The sequence below is a fragment of the Seriola aureovittata genome, chromosome 14, assembly GCF_021018895.1.
Source record: "Seriola aureovittata isolate HTS-2021-v1 ecotype China chromosome 14, ASM2101889v1, whole genome shotgun sequence".
In the NCBI taxonomy this organism is placed as follows: domain Eukaryota; kingdom Metazoa; phylum Chordata; class Actinopteri; order Carangiformes; family Carangidae; genus Seriola; species Seriola aureovittata.
In genome coordinates this window covers 3,576,627-3,599,339 of record NC_079377.1, presented here as the reverse complement: position 1 = coordinate 3,599,339, position 22,713 = coordinate 3,576,627, and the positions used below count along the sequence as shown (strand labels likewise).

Genomic DNA, 22,713 nt, shown 5'->3' with positions numbered 1-22,713 from the left:
AATGTAACATGTAACCCCATAAACTAATTTGATTACCCAGTTACTATTGTAGGAAGTAAGCTAACCCTTTTCTCTTTTGTAATTGTTTTTGAAAGGTTACAGAAAAAAAGAGGCCACACTCCAAACTTTTTCTGAGCTGTGATTGGACAGTTGTTGTTGAGAGGAGGGGTTCAGTCAATTGATGTTACTGGTTGTTGCAGATTTCATTTTATATAAAAAGGGGTTCAATTTAGGGTCATATGGGTTCATATGAATTGATATTTTCTATTCCTTGAAATATAAAAATAACCCCAAGGATTATATTTCAAAGAGGATATATTTCACAATCACTACTATTCATTGTAACTTATCAAACCCACATCGATGTGTCAGTTCGCTGAATGTCATACAACCCTGTATAACTGTATAACAGGTGACCTCACATGTTGTCCTGGCCCCCTACTGAGTTTGATCGCTTTTCATGTTCTTGTATGTGTAGACACACAAGAGCACACACACTCACCCATGTGGCCCACCCACTACACAGAATTATGTTCACGCTTGAGTTATGAAACTGAGAACTCGGTTGTCTATCGTCAGAGCGTTTGCTTTAAGATTACATAATGTCACTATAAGTTGTCACAACTCATTAACCTCATTGCCTCCTGGCTCCTAGGAGCGCTTGGCTCTGTTTTACTCTGTGTCATAACAGTGTCGTTGAAGTCCTGCACACATTTCAAGGCCCCCCCCCCCCCCCCCCCCCCCCCCCCCCCCCCCGGCCCGTTTGTATGGAAGCAGGGGATGGGGCTGAACCATTGATAATATTTTGTCTGATTGTCTAAAGTATCCAGCAGGATGTGAGGAAAAAGCACCAGACAGTTGATACTGAAAGAAATCGATGTGTTTTCATAGATGCAGCTTTATCATTACTACAAGCAGCTATTGATTTGAAGTGAAACTCTGCCCTTTACTAAATCATAGGAGCTTATTTATTAACATTTAGCAAAACAGAATTCCTACTCAAAATCCACTCACCAGCTTTTTCCAGAGCTTTCAGCTGTATCGTACTGTCTTCATCAGTGAGTGGAGCTTGCTCAGCTGCCACAAAGACGGATCTGTAGCTGCAGAGGCAGACACATCAGTAAACGTAATTGCAAAAGTTAAAATTGGAAACTTTTCATCAAATGTTTAAATTATTTTAAATTATTCAAATTTAAATATTTAAAATAAATGAAATATCCAAAAAAAAGGCTGTGAATCAATTTTAAAAAGCAAATATTTAAGAGATAATAAGTAATTACTAAAATTTAAATGACAAATTTTATGACTCATTTTTATAGAATTGTGTGTTATAACACATGATGTAAATGCCAGTTTAATTCCAACTATTACAACTGTCTGTTTATTACTTAAACATGGTCAAAGTCTGTGTTTAATCCAGCCACTGTACCTACATGAGTATAAATAATTACATAAGGATAAAAAAGGAATAAATGAAAATATTCATTATTCTGCTGATTTTCTGCCTCTCTAATAGATGTTTGGTTTTGTTGTTGAATGTCATGCTTCACAATAATCATCAGTATGAGGTCATCATCATTTACCCAAGTTTTTATTTTTTTTTTATTTAGCCTTACATCACTGTGTTAGCCCTGGAGTAATTCCACAACATCTAATCTGTAAAATATCTGGGAGGGATTTCAAGCATTTCTAAAGGCTTAACTGTCCTTTGGTATCATCGCTGCCTCGGCGGACTACTTTGCGCCTGAGTGCTGCTGCGGTGATAAATTTCTAATTCTAGCCCAGGCCTGAATATTCAACAAACTTAACCCTCTTCACTGTAAACAAATACCTTCTGAAGAGCCCCCAAATTTGGCTGAGCTGTGTATAGGAGGACTCAGGCTGGTATGTGCTGTGTATACAGTTTCTGCTGTATGCGTCGGTGTGTGTGTGTGTGTGTGTGTGTGTGTGTGTGTGTGTGTGTGTGTGTGTGTGTGTGTGTGTGTGTGTGGACGAAGGGGATATGAAGGAAGTCGTTTTTTGCCACAGTGTCTGAGCCCGTCTCTTTCCTCTTGCAGGTGACTGGGAGTGCTACCCTCATGACCCCACTGTGTGGCATGTAAGTCACTGTTTCATGTTTTTCATGTGAAGTTTTCAAATCAGCGTGAAAGGAAAAAGCAGGCAGCATTTATGTGCATGTTGTATATGAATGACTGGTGCTGTCAGGTGCTGTGCGTCCTGTACTTTTCTTGCATCTTTTGTAGATGAGATTTGATTCTGCTGTCTCTTTATTTAATAGAAAGAATCCATTAATGTAAAACACACGACTTCTCATGTGCCAGACACTTTTCCCCAGGAAACCACCCACCAGACCCTGGGTGTTTACACCAGCAAGTCTAAAGGCTTTTACTAAATGAATGTTAAGTGGCTGTTGTGTTAAATCAATCGGTGAGCAAACCTTAGCTTTAATTTATTCCTCGGAAGATGCTGCAGACTGTCGCAACTTTCGATACTGTGTGATCCAAGGTAGCAAAACTTAAGCTAATGTGTTCCAAGTATAGTGATGCCAATTGTTGCAACCTTAGAGATTGAATTCAGATGTAAATGCACCCATAATGCATTAGGTTTCCATTTTCTACACACTATTAATAATCATTGATCCATGTGCATGTTTAACATCTATTCTAAAGGGGAACTTATATATGCTGATCCAGCAAGAATGCTGATATCATTTAGATGGATATCAACTTAATGTCAAAGACAATCAGTATTCAGTGAATCAATCAATCTAGACTTTACTGCAGCCAAAACATTATCAAAATAAAAAATGTTTCTCCTTATATTTCTTTGCTTCCTTTTGCAAAAATGTGCAAAAGCAATCAACGCGGGTTGTGTATGTTTGTGTATATGTCTTTTTGGGTTTCAGTGTGTGCATCTGCACATATGTCATGTTGTGTCCTGTTGCAGCATCCGGCAGCCTGGCAGCCATCCAAGGAGGGAGACCATCTGATTGGACGAATCACCCTCAGCAAGAGGAGCGCTGCAATGCCTAAAGAAGCCGGGGCTCTGCTGGGGTTAAAGGTCAGAGCGTGGCTGAAAAACATTATGTTATTAATACTTTTAATTCACAGTTTTCAGTCACTGTTGTCTACCTGCCTTTCTCTCTCTCGCTCTCTCTCGCTCTCTCTCTCTCTCTCTCTCTCTCTCTCTCTGTGTAGGTGGTGGGAGGAAGAGTGACAGAGTCAGGGAGATTAGGTGCCTTCATCACTAAAGTTAAGAAGGGTAGTCTGGCTGATGTGGTGGGACATCTCAGAGCAGGTAAACCATCACAGACGTCACACTATTTACAGATCCTCACAAAGACAGTAAAGCCAAATTATGTAAATAAAGGACTTTAAAAGTGTCTTGCAAACATTATATTTTATTAGAGCTCTTATTTTTTTTAACTTTGCGATGGCAGTTTTATTTGTGATGCATGATTTTCTAACTCTAACATTAATTGGGGTGCGTTTATCCTACTGTATCTGTGCTTCTCTGAGTTTTTCTCCTAGTGGCTTTATGGTGTCATATCTATAATTAGCTTTTTTTAGTTTAAACCTATTTGAACTGTTTTTATCTTATTGGTCTTAAATTATAAGGACTTAAAGTGTAAAGCTGGCAATAATACATGTTTTTCTTATCGTTAACAAACAAAATGAAATAACCTAAACCAATAATAAACTGATGCTAGCTTGAGCTATCTTGTTCCTCTGTTCCTCAGAGTTCCATTGTTTATTAAACACATCATTGCACTGCTCTGTTGCACTGGGTGACATGTTCCTTCATTACCATGAACACACGCACTGTAGTTTATTTTTAGTACTTCCAGTCCGACATACACTGACTCACCAAATCTGAGAGGACCAAATCTGTTTTAATCCGCAGCTGAAAATAGTCCCCCATGGATGGACTATTTAGTCCTATTCGAATAACATTTGCTAAAACTACAATGTCCAGAAGTTTTAGGAAATTACTCAGCCTCTTTTTAACTAAGCCACTCGTTGGTGTTGGTCTTTTCATTAAATATTCCAAAAGAAATTTATAGAATAACACCGGCCATATGCTTTAATTTATCTTTTTTAAACCTGCTGATAACCTGATGTATTTATCCACCCTCCCTGCCCGACTTGGTGAATATAAATATGGTGTAAAGCCACACACATGCGAAGAAACATGTGGCTGCTGCACATGTCGAGGCATCATCACATGCACATGCATGTCTGATTTCAGGGGATGAGGTTTTGCAATGGAACGGGAAGCTGTTACCAGGGGCGACTATGAAGGAAGTTTACAACATCATCCTAGAGTCTCAAGCCGAGCCTCAAGTGGAGCTGGTGGTATCCAGGCCTATTGGGTAAGTCAGGAATGAAACACACCCAACACAATACCGTTGCCTTGTGCTAATATTTGTCATAATGAAACCCTTTAGTTTTATGAATCAGTCACCAGTCTGCGTGTTGCACTGAATTTAACCCTTACTGAAACAGGCAGTGCTGAATGAGGTTCTGAGTCAGAGCTGGCTGACCTCAGATAAGACAGAAGACAGGGATGTGTATTTGTATTCTGACTGCGACTGTGCGACTGCATTCAAAATATTAAAAACACCCAGCCATTACCTGCTGCTGGGGGCTGCCAGGTTTTGGAACAGGAGACTTCCATTTAGTCTCATACGCCCCCTTTAAAAAAGCACTCACGTTTAATTGTGGGATGGTGTAAGGTGAATTATTATTGACCCAATAAAATCAGCTGTAAAAGACAGGAAGTGGCTGCATCACATATTTGAGGTTGATGCCAAGCTCGTCGTCAGCTGCAGTGCAGTAGGTGCTTGTAGTCTGACACTGCTATTCGAAAGAAGATATAATTTGAGTTTAGTTTTTAATGTTTTCTACGATTGTTTTGGTCTATAGAGGAAAATTCACTCTAGCCGTTTCTCAATGGATGATTGAGAAATGCCATGGATGCAGTTTTTACCAGTTTATTAAGTTGCTTTAATTTGATTAGAGCAGACATATTAATTTGATATTTGATAATTTGATCATTTAAAGTGGTGGAGTAGGCTGTTCGAGGAAAAGCACGTATCATTCCATACAAACAGAAAACATCCATTTATGCAGATTTACAGCCTCATACCTTTATTAATGTTTATTATTCATCTGATCATGTTTTTATTGATCTGCTCTGGCTATCACTGAATACCTTGAACTCTCAATTCACATATGTATTTGTAACTATGATCATTTGTTTGCATACATTGAATTTATCTCACTCTAGTTCAGGAGCAGATGTTATGTATCTTAAAAAAATGTTAGTTGATTATTTTACAGGTCTGCAGGTCTAATAATTTTTTTTCTGAAATTTCTGGAAATTTAAAGAAAATATTCATTCATTATGAAAATGTTTATTCTCTATATGTTGAATTTAATGTTTCCCTGTAGACCAATTTCACATTTTTTGCATGTTCAGCTCACCTGTTGTGCACAGACAGAAATACCCTAGTTTTTTCTTGCAATTAATTGAAATGTATTAAATGGAAATGTGCTAATTTAACTCGTCTGATTAGTAAGTTGAATAATTCTGTAATGGAAATTTTCAAGGAAACTATTAAAAATGTATTATTTTATATTTACATTAAAGGCATACAGACCTGGAAAATAAAGCATTACCATTAAATCTCATTTTACACATTTGACACAAATTTCTCTTCAAAAGTTTTTCAAATATTCTACTAAATTGAGATGAAGTGCTTTGTCAAACTGCACTTTATTTTTATCATGGAAAGACAAATCAAACCTTAAATTCTAGTCAAATAATCTCAGATAAATGATGTCATTACTTAAGATACTTTCAGTCTCTCTCATGGAGTTCCAATGTTCAAGTTGTGCTTCAGCATTTTAGCTAATTATTGTTTTGAATAAGATAAGATCATTAGACATACAGTTAATATTAGACATACAGTATTTCACAGTGAAATACTCACTATGACTTCAAGGTTTTGCAGCTTTAACCTCATTTGCTCTTTGATGAAAAAAAAAGTTGAATGTATTAATTTCTCTCCAAACACTCGCGAAGGGTGTGTAGAAAATATCAGTAAGTAATCTGCCCATTTTATTAGGAACCCTTAATCCTCTCACGCATATGGAAACAGTTTTGGTTTTTCCCCGGCGCCATTTTGCATCTTTAAATGAACTGAAGTGAATCCTGTTAAGTCAGGATGACAATTGATGCAAATATTGGCTTCATGAAAATTGCTGAAATTTGACATCTACAACTAAATTAAGATGAAATCTGACTTGAACAGATGCAAAATGGCCAATGGGAAATGTCCATCAATGTAGCATTGCTTTTGCAAGCTTTTTAAGCAGCGGTTGGGATTCCTCTTTTTTACTCCTGGTAAAGTCTGAGGATCCCAAAGTAAAATCTAGCAGCGTTAAATCAAAATGCACTTTTCTGCTCTAATCTTAATCTTCTTGGTTTTGGAAGTTGGGACATTGGGATTCATGTTTTCTATTTTTTTATTTTGGAATGGGCTCCAAGGCAGCCGAGGGTCCATGAAACACTTATCAGTTTAATGTTTGTATTTAAAATCAATATCAAATAAGAGTTCAACATTTTGCTTCCTCTCCGAGAGTGGAATTATAAATTGGATATCAATCTCATGCTCTCATGTGAAGTACAGAGCTGGAGCTGGGAGGCAATTAGCCTAGCTGCCTCTAGTATTTATGCTAAGCTAGGCTAAGCACAACTCGACTCCAGCTTTGTACTTATCGCATTTAACTCTCAGAAAGAAAGTGTTCATTATAAAATGTTGAGCTATTGCTTTGAGTGACTAAAGAATTTCAAACACTGTACAGCCTCTTTATGTGCTACCAAACAAACACCCTCCAGATCTCTGTTGTGGGCTTGCAAAGTTAAAACACTGAACTTTTCTCCTTTTTTAAATGTTAAATTTAAATGGACAAAACACACTGATAAGAGTTACATAGATTACCATGCTTTCTTTATATTACATGAAGCTGGTACGATGGATTCTGGTGTTTCCCATGGGTGTGGACAGACCTGAGCTACAGTGCGGACAGAAGCCTATTGGTGCTCATCCATTTTTATCTCAGATAATGATTGGCCTGACAAAAAACAGCTGACAGAGTCTGGGAAACACTGCAGTCATGAGAAGAGCTTGGCTCTATTCACATCTTCCCTTTTGCTTCTTTTCGACCACGTAACATTTCAGTCTCAAATAACTTTTAATTATGGTGCTACTTTCCTCCAGCAAACTGCTACTACATTAATATGCATGTGTGCCTGTGCATCAAGAACACTACTAACTTTATTGAATCCAGTGAGATGTTAGAAAGAGAGTGACTTACTTGTGTGTTCGCTGCTTCTCTTTCAGTGATATCCCAAGAATCCCCGACACGTCCCACCCTCCATTAGAATCTAGTAGGTATCTCCCGTGGGATGTTGGAACATCTCTGTATTTGTACATCTGTCTGTATTTTTCTCTTTCTCACAGTTAACGTGATTGTTTGGGTTATTTGACGTGGGGTTATGTGAGGTACTAATCTATAGTCAGTGTTACCTGCAGTAGATTCAAGCAGCAGGAGCACTGACACGGAAGCTGAGTGATGTGCTGCTGTGGACGTGTTTTAGCTACTTTAAAAATGCAGACAGAAAAAAGCTAATGTCAGTTGAAGTGTTTGTTTTATTTTGAAAATATTCACCACTTTATTTTGCCTTCAAACAGCCCTTTCCTTTGGAACTATAGTTTGTGAACCATTGAACTACTGTATTACTATGCACAAGTGCACCTACGGCGCGCACTGTATTACTCCGCAGATTGAGTCAGACAGAGCTAAACCTAGTTGTGCTTGTGTGTAGGAATACGGTAGTTCAGCGGTTTGAAAAATGTAGTTCCAATGGAAGGGGCTCTTTGACGGTGAGATAAAGCAGTGAAAATATTCAAACACTTCAACTGATCTTAACTTTTTTCTGTGGGTATATTTTTTTTTAAAGTGGCTAAAACAAGTTTTTGCAGATGGCCCATCACTCAGCTACTGTCCCGTCGCTTCTTGCTGCGTCTCTAAACTGGGAGCGTGCTGATCTGAATCTACTGCGGGTAATACACCTCACACAACCCCACGTCAAATCACACAAACTGTCACTGTCACTTTCTCTGATATGGGAAAATTAACTTTGCAAAATGGAGCACTTTGCACCATTTTTGCATTGGTTTGTTCAGGTTCATACTTAGCTAAAATTGCACCAGGATTTACACTTAATCAGTGAAACACAGAGCAAAACCCAACATCACAACTACAAATGCGGTCTTCGTGGCCTCAGTATTTCTAAACAAAAGCCTATTGGACTCAAAGTAGGACAGAAGCTTGGTAATTTGTCATCCTGACAGGTTAGCTACGAAATAGTCTGTGCTCTATTTATGTGACATTTTCTCAGTAAAGGAACTCTTAATGCTGGATATTGTAATGTTAATATGAACACACATTTTAGAGTTGGACCTGATTATCTTTCCACTCTTTGCAAACCTCACTCATTCTCTCTCTTGTCCACAGTTGACTTTTTGTCCCCTCTGAAACAGACCTGATATTCTCCTCTTGGGGTTTAAAACCTGTATTTCTTTGTTTGTCTTCATAGCAGGTTCCAGTTCTTTTGAGTCACAGAAGATGGAGAGACCGTCCTTAAATGTCCTATCTCCCTCCAGTCCCGGGATGCTCCAAGACGCTCCACAGTTAATGCCAGGGCAGCTCTCGGTGAGTGCGTGCACGCTGAGTGTGTTATTGTGTTGATGTGTTAAAACAAAAACGTGCGGCATCAGATTTGTGCGTGTCTTTCCTGTTCAGGTGAAGCTATGTTACGACAAAGTGGGTCATCAGCTGATAGTCAACGTGCTGCAGGCTGTAGGGCTTCCACTTCGGCCTGACGGGCGGCCCAGGAGCCCTTACGTCAAAATGTACTTCCTCCCTGACCGCAGGTACTCCAACCACTGCTACACAGGGAGTCCTATTGATGAAAATTAGATTAAGATTAATAACAATAGACTGCTTTTGCACATTGCAATAAAATGGAATCAGATGAATCAGAGCCACAGAATAATCAGGGAAAAGAAAGAGTAACTTCATCACATCTCCAGTCTACATAGCAAAAAAACACTCAAACTCCAGCAACAGATTTCTGAAGCCGGGATTAAATTTGGGCAAAGGGGAGGAAGCCAGGTTAGGACATTCAAACAGCTATCACAGCTGGCTTTGGTATGAGAGTCCTCCTTAAACAATATTTCTACGGAATAACATAATGCTTCTAAAAACATGAAAATAAACAAAAAAGTTTCAAACAATAAAATATGCATTCAGTTAACTCAACAATGGAGTCCCCAACATGTTGTGTCAAACACTGATTGATAGTTGAGAGTCCGCCCCCATTAAAACGATACAGTACCTTCAGAGTTTAGTCAGAAGCAGGGGTGGACAGTAACCAAGTACATTAACTTGAGTACTGTACTTAAATATATTTTTCGAGTATCTGCACTTCACTTGAGTACTGTACAATTGATTGTACTTTTGACTACATTTCTATGAAGTACTCTTACTTTGAAGCAGCTTGTAGTCTGTGGAATTTATTTTATTTTATTTTGAAAATATGATAAGATAGAGGATAGAGATGTGGAACTAGGTTAGGTTGTTTTTTTTCTCCTGTGGAAGCTGCATACAGCAACTCCACTGTCTGCTTGGTGGACACATGTTCACGAACACACTCACGCACAGACACACACTGCAGGAGCTGTGTCAGAACACTGCCATGCTGTTTTGTGGCGGGTGGGGCGTGTTAAATAAAAAAAAATAAAAAAAAAGAAAAAAAAAGAAATGCAAGAAGGACAATGGCTGTCCTTTTTCCCTCTGTCGATTCAGCTGTTTTTATGTCCATCTACAGTCTTTCTATCATATTTTACAAGCTGTTTATTGTACAGGTTCTACAGTAAGTCAGTCAGTCAGTCAGTCAATCAGTCAGTCAGTCAGTCAGTCAGTCAGTCAGTCAGTTCGTAGGTTGTTTCAGAGTTATTAGATTCTGTTAATGTGGAAAAATACAACAATGAATTGACATTAAAAATGTACTTTCGAATACTTCAGTGTTTTTAAAATCAAATACTCCAGTACTTAAACCAAGTAAAAATCTGACTGAACACTTTTCACTTGTATTGGAGTCATATTTGACCTGGAGGATCTATACTTTGACTCAAGTAATGAAGCTGTGGATTTCCTCAACCTCTGGTTAGAAGCAGCATCTCGTGGCCGTTACAGCACCTCTATTGGTCCAAATATGTAAACTATAACCTCAGCTAAATGTCACTTGTAAATTCATTCCAGCTTACATAAGTCACATACAGTAAACGTAGAGTAAAGAGTAAATTTAGATGAATGAGGCTCGTGATTCAGCTTCTTGAAAGTTTTGGTTCTGTCTTTTAAACACAGGACAAGCAATAAAAGCGGGTCCACTAAAAAGGGGAAACTTGGCTCGGCTGAGTGTCTTGTGTTGTTTTATGCAGCGACAAGAGCAAACGAAGGACAAAAGCAGTGAAGAAGACATGCGAGCCCAAGTGGAACCAGACGTTTGTCTATACTCATGTCCATCGCAGGGATTTCCGCAACCACATGCTGGAGCTGACTGTGTGGGACCAACCCAGGTCACCAGAGGAGGACAGCACCTTTATGGGAGAGGTAACGCACACACACACACACACACACACACACACACACAATGAAGGTTCCTCTCCTTTCTTGATTGTAGCACAAAATTATTGTCCTTTCCATTTGTTCCATTTGAATTGCCATCTCCTGGTGATTCTGTGTCTGGATCATAGAGGTTACCTTAGTGACAAATTAGGAACACCATTCTAATACTGGGTAAGGCACAACATTTATTTACTACGTGGATTATGACTTGAACAGATCCTGATAGAGCTGGAAACAGCCTTACTGGACGACAAGCCTCACTGGTATCCACTCCAAACCCATGATGTCTCATCCATACCGCTGCCCCGGCCCTCCCCGTACCTGCCCCGACGACACACAGATACCCCTGGCAAGAAGCTGCAGCGTAAGTCTGACAGTGTGTGTGTCTGTGAAGGCACTTCATTTTGTACATTTATGTATAAACTCTTTCTTATCCTCGGTGTGTGAGTGTGTATGCATGCATCACTGTGTAAGAGAGGAAAGGATGTGTGTGGTTTACTATCAATGAACAAAGTGTAACATGTATGTCGATGTAAATGTCTATTTTCATCACCCTTCCCTAACACTGCCTTTGTGCCTGGATGCCTGCATGCATATATGTGTGTATGGTGTGTATACACATCTATGTCTGTGTGTGTGTGTGTGTGTGTGTGTGTGTCTATGACTGTGTAGGTTCTCAGCGTGTAACAGAGCCTGAATTTGAGGCTACAGCAGTAGTGTCTAAAGGTGGGTTGGGACTGTTCCAAGTGTTACATGCAGTGTATCCAAAAGCTTGTGTTTTTATTTGTGGTGCAGTTCTGGTGGTTGCTTTGCAGGATCTAGTTTCTGTATACACTTTTGTTATAGTATATAGTATATAAGTGTTTCTCCACCTTCCTACACTCATATTTGAGTCTAATTCATTTGCCAAAAAACAGACGACAAAACACCCAATAAATAAAATTAAACATCAGCTTGACTGACAGTATTGTTGTTGTTTTGTTTTGTTTTTTTTATCACATTTTCTATAGATGTTGCGATATTATTGTGAATTCTTTTGGCCTGGAGTTGTAAGCAAAGACTATACCAACTGACAACATTTATATGTGGAATATATTTTTATTTAACTGGAATTACTCTGACTACTAGCTCTATTATTTTGATGAATTACTAACATTCCATGCATATTCTTGAATCTGAACTGAAATGGAAATCAGTGCTGACAGGTCACCACAAATAAATCAATGTATGGGAAACACTGTCATGTTTGTAGACAATATGTTAGCATGGGGTGGAAACTATCGAGGCTCCATGTTTCAGTCAGGTGTTTTTCTGTCTCAGATGAACCTCATCTAAAATATAGTTTGAAGATGTTAATTTCCGAACCACTAACCAAACATAGATAAAAAACTAACACATATGCCGAAACACTTAGCTTTTTGTTGTATGTTTATAAGTGTACATTTGAATACTGTAAAAGTCTGTGTGAGTCTTTGTTTGTGTATGTCAGGGTCGGACTGGTCTAGGTCCAGATTTGTTGACAATTCTTGGCTATTTTAAAAATCAGATTACCTATTTCTCTGATGATAAATTCTTTGGATAATCTATCAATCTGATTTAATTATCTAATACTGTGATCATGAAAGTATAGGAGAAATTTTTTTTTTAATTATAGTTATTCATTTCCATGGTTTCGCATCAGCATTTCATGGTTTAAGTAAAATGTTGTGTGAATACTGAATTCCATATCAAAGTGAAAAATATGAAATATAAATACAAAATATATTAAAAAATAGAATGTAAAATAAAAAAAATCCAAATATGTCTTATAGTGGATTTTTGGGGCACTTGAAGTGGAAACGCTGACTATTTCAACCTTTCTTTTATGACATTCAATTAGTCAAACTCAGCAGTATCAGTCGAACCCTAATGCCAAAGTTAAAAAGAGAGACAGAAGGGATTGAAATATATACCACATCACTCTCAACTTTTTGTTTTAATTTTACATGCATGGCCGGTAAATGAAAATCCTTGCTAGCACTTTCTAAAGTAAAGCTAATGGCCCACACTGAGCTTGGGAAATGAAGCCAGTGACCTTGGAGTCACAACAAAGCCCGACACAGTCGCACAGATCCCTTCAAGGCTGATCAGTCTCTCTATTTATATTTTTATCTCCAGAGATAGTTTTGCAACAAAACCAAAGAAAGAAAAAAAGGTGTTACAGTACATTATTAAAATACAGCACCCAGTCATGACAAATATCTGGCTGCACTACTATTTTTAGGATAGTCTTTTAATGGTCTGTATCCTCGTGACATCCTCTGTTGTTGTTGCCATAGGTACAATATGTTAAGTGCTAGCTTAGATGTTAGCATATACATTCATTTCAGAGTAGTAAACTTTAAGCTAACACTTGCTAACTTGCATAATAGGCTTACATTTTGTGAGGTGGGTGGGTACTATTGTGATTTTAAATGTATATATCTGTTGAGGTAAGGTTAGCAGGCTACTAGCATGATTTTATACTTAGATATGTGGAAGCAGGCTAATAGCATGATTTTAAGATTGGATATAAGCTAGCAGGCTACTAGCATAATTTTATAACTTGAGATTGTGAATATGGATAACATTTCGCTAGATTGCAGATAACTTATACTTTAGCAGTGAATGTGGTGGGTGATAAGAGACTGTACAAAACGTTTTTTTTACTGCAAATATACATTTTTTCTTTGCAGGGAGAAGCTCTTCCTGGCTATATTAGCCATGTTCAGTTGTACCAGGACTCTTCAGTCCACATTATTGAAGCCATTAGCAAGGTTTTATTGCTTTTATAGGCCAACATACAGTATCTTTTCAGTTTAATAATAGTAGCTGTCCAACACAGTCTGGAAATTTCAATAATCTACAGGGGACATTTGGATTATTTTGATGCCACTTAATAAAATAACTGAACTAAAACGTGGGACTTGACAAAGAAATGGTTTGAGCTATGTTATTCAGACATGAGGATATATTACATACTGTATATACTTTACACTACCATCTTAACTACTGTACTTTTTTTGTACTGTTTGATGAATCTAATCGTCTGGCTGAAGATAATTCATACTCTTGTATGAAAGTTTCCATCATCTGGCTCCCAGACTCAGAGTGTAGGGTGCAGGCTACAGTTTTGCAAATGTTTAAGTGTTTCTCTTTAATTTGCCATAATTAAACAGATGGATTGTGTTTTTTCCATGTTTGACATGTTTGATGTTAAAATTTCTGTGCACTCATTCACATTTACTTATGACTGTGTGTGTATATATGTGTGTGTCTATATGCATGACCACTCCCACCAAGCAGCAGATGGGCGTGGCAGGGAGAGGCAAAGGGAGCCCACGTCTACTCTGGAGGTGCCAGACCAGCAGAGGACGCCTGCCCATCACATACGATCACGCTCAGTCTCCCCACACCGGGAGGAGCAGGGGCGCATCCGGTCGCGGCCACCCAACGTTCCCGCCCAGAGGTGAGGGTTGGTTGGAGGTCGGTGACAAGATTTTATTACAAGGGGCAACGTGAGACATAGAATGATACTCCTGATGTTTTAAGTGTGACCCACTCACCCCATATGAGCCTGAAAAATTGCCTTCAAAACATTTATAATCATAGTTTTGGGGTAACACACTGCTTCAGACTTTTTGCTCACTTCTGTGACAGTTATGTGTAAGGACTGAGATGGAAGACCATACACAATTTAAGATCATTTACTGTGGTGGGTGGCATCACCTCATCTCTGATAATGATTTCTATTATCATCCTGAGGAGAAAACACTGGTCACTTGTAATAGGTAAAATCAACATGGTAGCTAGTGAGAAGAGGAATGAGAGAGTTTGTTGGAAGGCAGCAAATGGTCCATCTACTAATGAAATGTCTGTCTGATGCAGAACACACAGTCCTGCCAGCTCTGCTTTTACTGGCTCCGCTTTTACTGGCTGAGCCAAACGAGCCCCGCCAAGAGTCTGCTAAAACACCGCCTGACCACTAACCTGACATAAGTCTTTCTTTCTTTCTTTCTTTCTTTCTTTATTTCTTTCTCTCTTTCTTACTTTCAGGAGTTTGGATGATGAGCTTCCTCAAACTCGTCGTTCTCGCTCTCCGACCCGCTACTACGACCCTGCCAGAGGTCGCCACCAGGAGGAGGAGTACCTGGACGACAGGTGTGTGGCTCTGTTTGAGCACAGAGTTGTTTCCATTGTTTGTCAGAAAACTTTGTCTCTCACTGTATTTTTTCATGTGTTACAACGACCGCTTATCTGTGTGCGCATGAGACAGTAGATCTTCGTGCAAAGCTGTGTTTCTGCTGCAAAGAGATTTTGGTTTTACCTTAAAGTGTGAACGGTTGTCGTGAGCATAACTGAACTTTATTTTATCGGACATGTTCAGTTTCTTTTGTTTACCATTACTTTTTCTATTTCACTAAATTTCTGTTTTCTTTGGGCTTCATACCAAGTTTGGTGCAGTAGCTATTATCGTGAAAGTGACGGTAGAGCAGTGTTTAGACAAAAAGGCTTTGGTTGCAAAAATCTGTGGCATTTAATGTGCGTGCGTGCGTGCATGTGTGTGTGTGTTTGTGTGTGTGTGTGTGTGTGCGTGCGGGTGTCTCGTGTGTATAGCAATCAGCGACAGCCTCTCTTTCCTATTCACCCTCTTCTCTCCCTCTGCTCTTCTGGTTTTTTGACTGTTGTTAATTTCCTCATGTGTCATCCATCCCCATGGTAACGACAGTGAGATCATCATGATCCACCAGTCAATGCGAGGCAAAAGCGCTGAGTGCCTCCACACCAGGTAAACTAGCCAATCATGACGTGTTGTTTACATTTTGGTTCTGGATTTGGACTCTGGATCAGTTGTAGTTTTGTGTGTGTAGTGTTTTTAACATTAACATGATTGTCTCTCTATGAAAGTTAGTTTATAAAAGTTCCATCACTGATAATACAGTTTAGAAAGGGATGTACTTTATATGTAAAAATAATATATATAAAGCACACTTAAGTAGAGTTGCCCGTCTTGCAATGCTTTTTGACTTGCCTACCCTATCTGTGGCTCTCAGCCCCAAGTGCGTTTTCTTTGACCAAAAACAAACAACAATCTTTAAAAGCTGGTTCCATTTTTTTAAAAAGCTGGAAATAATTCTTCAAATAGCTGGAAGCGAAAATGTGCATTTGTTGGGAACTATTTTGAGCCATGGTTGATCACACATTTAGTCGTCCTCTGAGGAATAAGACATATCAGGCTATGAACACACACAAAATTTATTAGTAGGATACATGTTATTGTTGGTTTTGGCTAAGGTCAGAAAAAATCATTTAGCTCCAGCAATAATTTCCGGTAAAATGGGATGGACTTTCTACTTTCTTAATAATGTAACTGTCAGTGTAAATGTCAGTTGTACTACTGCCTCAGATCCACAAGAGGACAGTGCAGGACCATGCTTGCATTCAAGCTGTGATTCTCAGCAGGCTGCTGTTCTACAACCAGACCGACAGCAGCTTGTTATTGTAGGGCTGGAAGCAGGACCAACTACTTGTCCAGCGCTTGTGTCAAAGACAGATCCATAAACATTCACTCTGGCCCTCCAGTACAAATCAGACTAGTCATTATCTGCCAAATTTATCTTTACCACTTAAAATGATTGAGAGGTCGTGTCTCTGCACTCTGTTCCCATATCCTGATACAGTTCAAGATATCAACACATTCATTGTTTATCACATGTACTGTAGTCACCTCCACTTGGGTCTTAGGTTGCTGTTGAAGCACACAGCCGGAGAGGTAAATGACCCTCTTGAGAGCACATCTGTATGTTCCATTAAAGCCAGATAAATATACTCTCCTTATACAACCACACCTCTCTGATAGAAACATAATAAGCCGGACACACTTTCTATTTGTACTGTCTATACACACGGATGTGTTTGAAGGAGGACAGTGTTTTTAAGTGTCAGCTGAGATGAGTGGCGGCTTTTGATGCTTGTATGCCTGTCATGCAGCTCTGTAGTTCTACTCAATTACACAAGCTTAGCCAGTGATTTTAAATAATCTATAACATGAAACCTGCCGTACTTTGATAGTACAATAAAAGTCTTACAGTAATTAAATCACCTAATGGGCCAAACAGATTTGATCATAACCTACAGTATCCTCAAATTAGCTAAATAATATACTATATAGTATAAAATCACTGGTTAAGTGGGATTTGTTTTGTTCTTTTTCCCTGTAGAATTTTTTCTGTCCAAACTCTTCCACATGCCTGCTTTTTTCTACTCTTCCATCTATTCCTCTCATTTTCCTACTTCTGTTTGCTGCATGCATTCTAACACCAGGAGATCTACTAGGCACAATAACACACTGCCACCTAAGATGCCACTTTTGTTCAACGGTATCCACAAACACACAAACAGGTAAGTCTACAGATAAGGGTTCAGTATGCTTCCAGAAGTCAAGATCCCACTGAAATCTCTTATTGTGCTAATATTGAAATATACGGCCCTGAACAGAGCCTTTTCACCATTATGTTGTTGTGCGGCTAACTTTATGTGTTTAAATAACTACGGCAGTAGATAATATTATATCATTTACTAAATATTTTTATTTTTAGCGGCCTTTAAAGTGATAGTTGGGTTTATTTGACGGGGGTTGTGTTACCTGCAGTAGATCCAGATCAGTGCGCTGCCAGTTAGGAGAGGCAGCAGGGAATACGGTACACAAGTAGAGGGATGTGTTACTGTGCACGGGGCCAGCAGAGAAAAGTGTTTTAGACACTTTTAAAGGACGTCCACTGAAATAATCCATATCCGTTGAAATTAATGCTTCATGTAGAATATCTTCTCATCAAAACAGCACTTTGCTTTGGTACTATACTTTGATATTGGATTGTTTTGGTGGGCGTCTTGAAAGTGTGTAAAACAGTTTTTTTCTGCTGGCCCCGTGCACAGCATCACATCGCTCTACCTCTTTGCCGGTGCTCCTGGCTGCCTCTCCTAACTGGCAGCGTGCTGAACTGAATATGGTGAAGGTAACACACTGGCTATTCATGACTACCTCACACACCCCTACGTCAAATAACCCAAACTATCCATTTAAGGAACTCCCTTTCCCATCAGCCCTAGATGGGCTTCGCAGGCTAAATGTCAAGGCTCAGCAGAAGGGGTGAGTCCATGAGTCAAGAGGCAGTGAGCTCAGACATCTATAATAACAACAGGACGGAGAGGACACTAGAAAGTTGAAAAGACTAGAAGACTAAAGACTAAGAAGAGAGTGAGTTTTATGGATACGTTTCTGACACACTTCATGGGAGCTGTAGTTCTCCGAATGCTAAAAATAAATAGTTCACTAACTTAATCAAAACCACAAAGGTTTTAACATCAGCCAGTGCTGTAGTGCTGTAGTGTAGCTGCATTGAGTCACAGAATCTAATGGAACAGAGCCTAGCCGGGATGTGACGTCATGACTTCAGCTCTTTATTTCTGCTGTTGCAGTTGTAAACAAAACGCAGTGCTGTGGTTGATGAAGTCATCCAAAACTGACCCAGAGTGATTTAATTCGTTATCAGCTTTTTCAACAGTGTAACATTTAGCTTCAGCCCACTGTTAGTGCACCCTGGTAGTCGTAAACTGCTACCCTGAAATTTTTATGTACCTTTGAATTTTTATCAAAGAAAGACATTTTCTGACACAGGCCGTTCATCTTTTGTACTAATGGTGTTAATGCGTTTCATGCTGATCTACTTTATGTCAATTATCCAACTATGATTCATTTAAATAGTTTTACAAATGAAAATGATAGGGACTTTCACTTCTGGAACCAGGGGTGTCCAACATACTGTAGCTCCTCCCACTTTGAAATTCTGCTTGATATTTAAGTTCAAACCCGACCACTTTCACACCTCTGTAAGGTGGGCGTGGCTATCGGACTGTCTGGTACTGTCCGGCCTTTCACATGCTGTTGGACAATCTGACAAGCACTTTGTTTAAAGCATACTGAGGCCTTTAGGCATTTTGTGCTGTTATTATGATTACAAATGGAGAAGCAAATCATTTTGTTGTAGTTAAATTTTATTGATATTACATTTAGGATATCTGCAAAGCTGTACATATTTATAGTATAGACTGAGTCACACAACCTTTGAGTCTTCAGAGGACGTCTCTTAATGTGAGTATTTTCCACAGCAGCAGAGGCTTCACGGATTAGTTTTGATCTCAGCTTTCTTTCTTTTATTTTGTTTCATTTGCAAATGCATGCTGATTTTTTTTTAAATCTTCGTCTTGTGACTAGCTCCACGCTGCCTGCATGTCGAAAGATGAGCTCTGTCACGGGATCGCAAGTAGTCATGGCAACACGCCATTCCATCACACACCGTGTTGTGATGTTCACAGATGAGGTGACAGTTAGGTAAGACACGCACGCACATGCATACGGATTATTATTATGATTAACGAGTAAACATGTGAGTGTAAGCCTTCCAGGCTGGGAGAAAAGTGCAGAGAGCACTCCATCCTTTGCCATGAGTCTATAATACTCCATCTCCATGACAACCATAACAATTTATAGACACTCCCATTCTTACACCAGCCAGTCAGTCATGATTCAGTTCTGCAGTTCAGACTAGCATCATGATTTTGGGAATCTAACCAGACTTTCTTTTACAATGTTTTTTTCTGTTTGTCCATTGTTTTTTCTCTTTGTGTTTGTTTCTGTCCTCTCCTCCTGTCTCTTCTTCCTCTCCTCCTCCTCTTCCTCCATTGGATGGCATGTTGTGCTGTGGTGCCTCTAGTGATCTCCAGCCTTCTCTGGACAGGGTTAGGAGTGCTAGCGCCAACTGTCTGGCTCCAGACAATCATGCCCCCTCACCAGAGACTGAAAGGTACCAGCCTCTGTACCCACCTGTACCTCCCCCTGCAGTCCTCCTGTAGTTTCTTGCTCTCAACCTTTCCTGGTCGTTGTAGTTTTCTTTCCCCTCTGAATGGTCCCACACAGGCTGATGATTAAGCTTCCCCCTCCTCACTCTACTCACCCCCCTGCTGTACACTACTCTTCCAATCTGCGGTTCCACCTAGCAGCTCCTGTGCTTTGCCACTATCCTCAAGTTGCTTGTGAAAGTGCAACAATTTTTCAATATTGCAAAATTCAATGACATCTTCAACATGTCATTGACGTTTTAGACACTAGAGATGTTCCGATTTACGCTTTTTACTGTACACCATGGTGAAACATTCTGATAGTAACAATACACACATTGCGGTATTATTTTTATAAACCACAAGGGAGCACTGTAGCTGTAGCTAATCTGCCAATGGCTTGTAAGAGCCCAATGTAATTGTGCCGCAGTCCATCGCTATCATGATGAAACATTCTGCCTTTTTAACACCGAGCTAACTCAAAATTTTAAAAGTCTTACAGAGATGTGCATTAGATCATACACTCTTACTTTGAAAGAATTAAAGAAAATCCTGCACATTAAGATTTTATTAATAAATTTTACCCATAACACCCAGCAGGGACCCAAAAAAAAGTAATTACAAGTGATCAACAGTGTGCAGAATTCATTGGTTCTTTCACAACTATTAACACAAAGAAATCAGAACAGGTATGATCACATCTTCAGTAGCATAGAATCAATTCAACCAGTCTTTCTTAAACTTGTTTTTGTTTGTGCACACCTTACCAAAAGCTCCTTATTACCCAACATCCTTTCTCCTGCTTAGCTTCACACAATCCAGTCCTCAGCACAACTACATTTTTAAAAATTATTTGTCAGCTTCACTTCTCAGTAATACTAGCATAACCATTTCCAGTCTCACCAAAATAAGTTTATTAAGACTGAGATTTGAGATCAACTTTCTTGATCAACCTTTACCACCACAATATAAAAATACCTTGACGATTAGGTTCGGCTTTACGTGAGTCTGGCTACTCACATACCATACAGTGGCGAGAAAAAATAACCATTTGGAATTACCTGCATTTATGTCTTAAAACATGGTGAGATCTTCATCTCAGTTACAATCACAATTTGAACTAATAACACACAAATCATTGTGTTGTTCTTGTCCATACTGAAGACCATTCAAACATTCACAGTGGAGGTGAACCTCTTGGCTCATGGCATTAACAAAAGCTGGAGTCAGGAGTATCCAACCTGGAGTCCAATCAATGTAGCAAAAGTGAAGGTGTGGGTTAGAGACACTTTCACTTATAAAAAACACTCAAACATTTTGAGTTGCTATTCACAAGAAACATCTGCTGATGTGAACCACGCAATATATATTTTTTGGACATTTTAGGCGTTTACTGGATGGAGACAGTGACGACAGACAGGAAATATTGGGAAGAGAGTAAGGGAATGACATAGAGCAAATGGTCCAGCCGGCTGGGAATCAAACCGGAGACTTGCGGCTCAGGGCATTTGGAATGCGCCGTAACCATTCAGCCATCAGTCTACAGTCAGACAAACTATTTATGAATAGAGATGATTTAGTTCTGTGGCTACTCTCCTTAGAGGTGGGCGCCCAGCTAAGATGACTCCAAAGGCTCATCAGTTCAGTAACAAAGAACCTCAGATTAACAGCTAAAGGCTTAAAGGATCATTGGAGATGGTTAGCGTCTCTGCTCATGAGTCTATCATACATATGTTGCATGATGTCGATGGCAAGACACCATGGAGGATGCCACTGCTCTGTAAAAAACCTCACTATGTGCCTGACGCTGGCTAAAGAGCGCCTTCACAGTCCACAGTACTACTGGGAAAATATTTTATGGACTGATGGAACTAAAGATGAATTGTTTGTAAGTAACATTCAGTACTACCAAAATGAAAACATGGCGGGGGGATTGGGGGCTGCTATATCGGCCCTGGTCCTGGACAGCCCGCCCTCATCAAGGGGGAAATCAATACCCAATTTTAACAAGGTATCTTACAGGATAATGTAAGGGTGGCTTTCCACCTGCTGATCCTCACTAGAAGTTGGGTGATGCAGCAGAACAGTGACCCTTAACATCAAAGTAAATGTACTACACAATGACTTCCAACAAAAATACGTCTTTTTGAGTAGCCCAGACTCGGAAGATTGTAATTGTTTGTGTGCTATTAGCTTAAGCACATTGTGTTTGCCTAAACTTATAACTGAGATGAAGATCAGATCACATTTTATGAACAATGAATGCAGAAAACCAGCTCATTCTAAAGGGTTCACTTACTTCTTCTTGCCACTGTGTACATTGCTGTAATTATTCATGTGGTCCATACTGGCCATAAAGTGATACCTCCATGGTGTGATGACACTGTAAACCATGGGCATCAGAATCCACAGTCCTCGATTCATTCAGTGGTTATATGGAAGTCACATGTACTGTAGGTTTACTTGTGGTGTTTTGTTCTGGCAACAAATCTGCAACTATGTGACTGCCGGGGCATTGTTGAGTGTTTCTAGCTCAAGAAAACACAAAAAGAGACTTTGTTAGCCACATATTTCCCTCAGGAGTTGGTGGAGACCAAAACAGAGCTAAAGCTAGTGTTGCTTTGTGTCTGTTGATGTGGAAATGGACAACAGTTTGCTACCAAGTTCACCACATCAACTTTATCTGAAAAAAAAAAAAATTATATGTCAATGGTGTGTTAACAGTTTGTTTCACTGCACCCAAGTGGTCAATAAATACCTGATGGCAGGCCAAATGTGCATGCCTAATAACAGAATAGCATGGCTTCTGATTTTCTAATGGCTTGCTGGTTTGGTCAAATGGGTGATATATTCTGTATGTGTACACATAGAAAATCTTTGTCACATTCCCTGCCCCGGAGACGTCCGGCAAGTCCCAGGATTCTTATTCAACATGCTTCCCCTGAAGATGACAGGTATCCTTTTGTGGACACCCCACTGTTCCCACACCACTTCCTCCTAGAGCTTGACTAGTGCCTTAAAATCTGACGCCATTACT

General features: G+C 39.4%; 1 protein-coding gene across 19 annotated transcripts in view; it reads left to right on the top strand.

Annotated features, from left to right (window-relative positions):
- The window catches only part of LOC130181551 (regulating synaptic membrane exocytosis protein 1-like), a 105,052-nt gene that overhangs the window by 64,647 nt on the left and 17,692 nt on the right, over positions 1–22,713 (top strand). For 5 of the 19 annotated variants that reach the window (XM_056395843.1, XM_056395836.1, XM_056395841.1 and 2 more), the window contains 16 exons: positions 2,058–2,098; positions 2,947–3,060; positions 3,198–3,297; positions 4,249–4,372; positions 6,088–6,105; positions 7,409–7,455; positions 8,668–8,783; positions 8,874–9,004; positions 10,574–10,745; positions 10,977–11,124; positions 11,433–11,486; positions 14,085–14,247; positions 14,835–14,939; positions 15,508–15,567; positions 19,553–19,642; positions 22,547–22,630. In XM_056395843.1, coding sequence (XP_056251818.1) covers positions 2,058–2,098; positions 2,947–3,060; positions 3,198–3,297; positions 4,249–4,372; positions 6,088–6,105; positions 7,409–7,455; positions 8,668–8,783; positions 8,874–9,004; positions 10,574–10,745; positions 10,977–11,124; positions 11,433–11,486; positions 14,085–14,247; positions 14,835–14,939; positions 15,508–15,567; positions 19,553–19,642; positions 22,547–22,630 — 1,567 coding nt within the window. Of the gene's footprint in view, positions 1–2,057; positions 2,099–2,946; positions 3,061–3,197; positions 3,298–4,248; positions 4,373–6,087; positions 6,106–7,408; positions 7,456–8,667; positions 8,784–8,873; positions 9,005–10,573; positions 10,746–10,976; positions 11,125–11,432; positions 11,487–14,084; positions 14,248–14,834; positions 14,940–15,507; positions 15,568–19,093; positions 19,171–19,552; positions 19,643–22,546; positions 22,631–22,713 lie in introns of those variants that run through there. The other 14 variants (XM_056395846.1, XM_056395848.1, XM_056395849.1 and 11 more) reach the window with 10 other exon arrangements.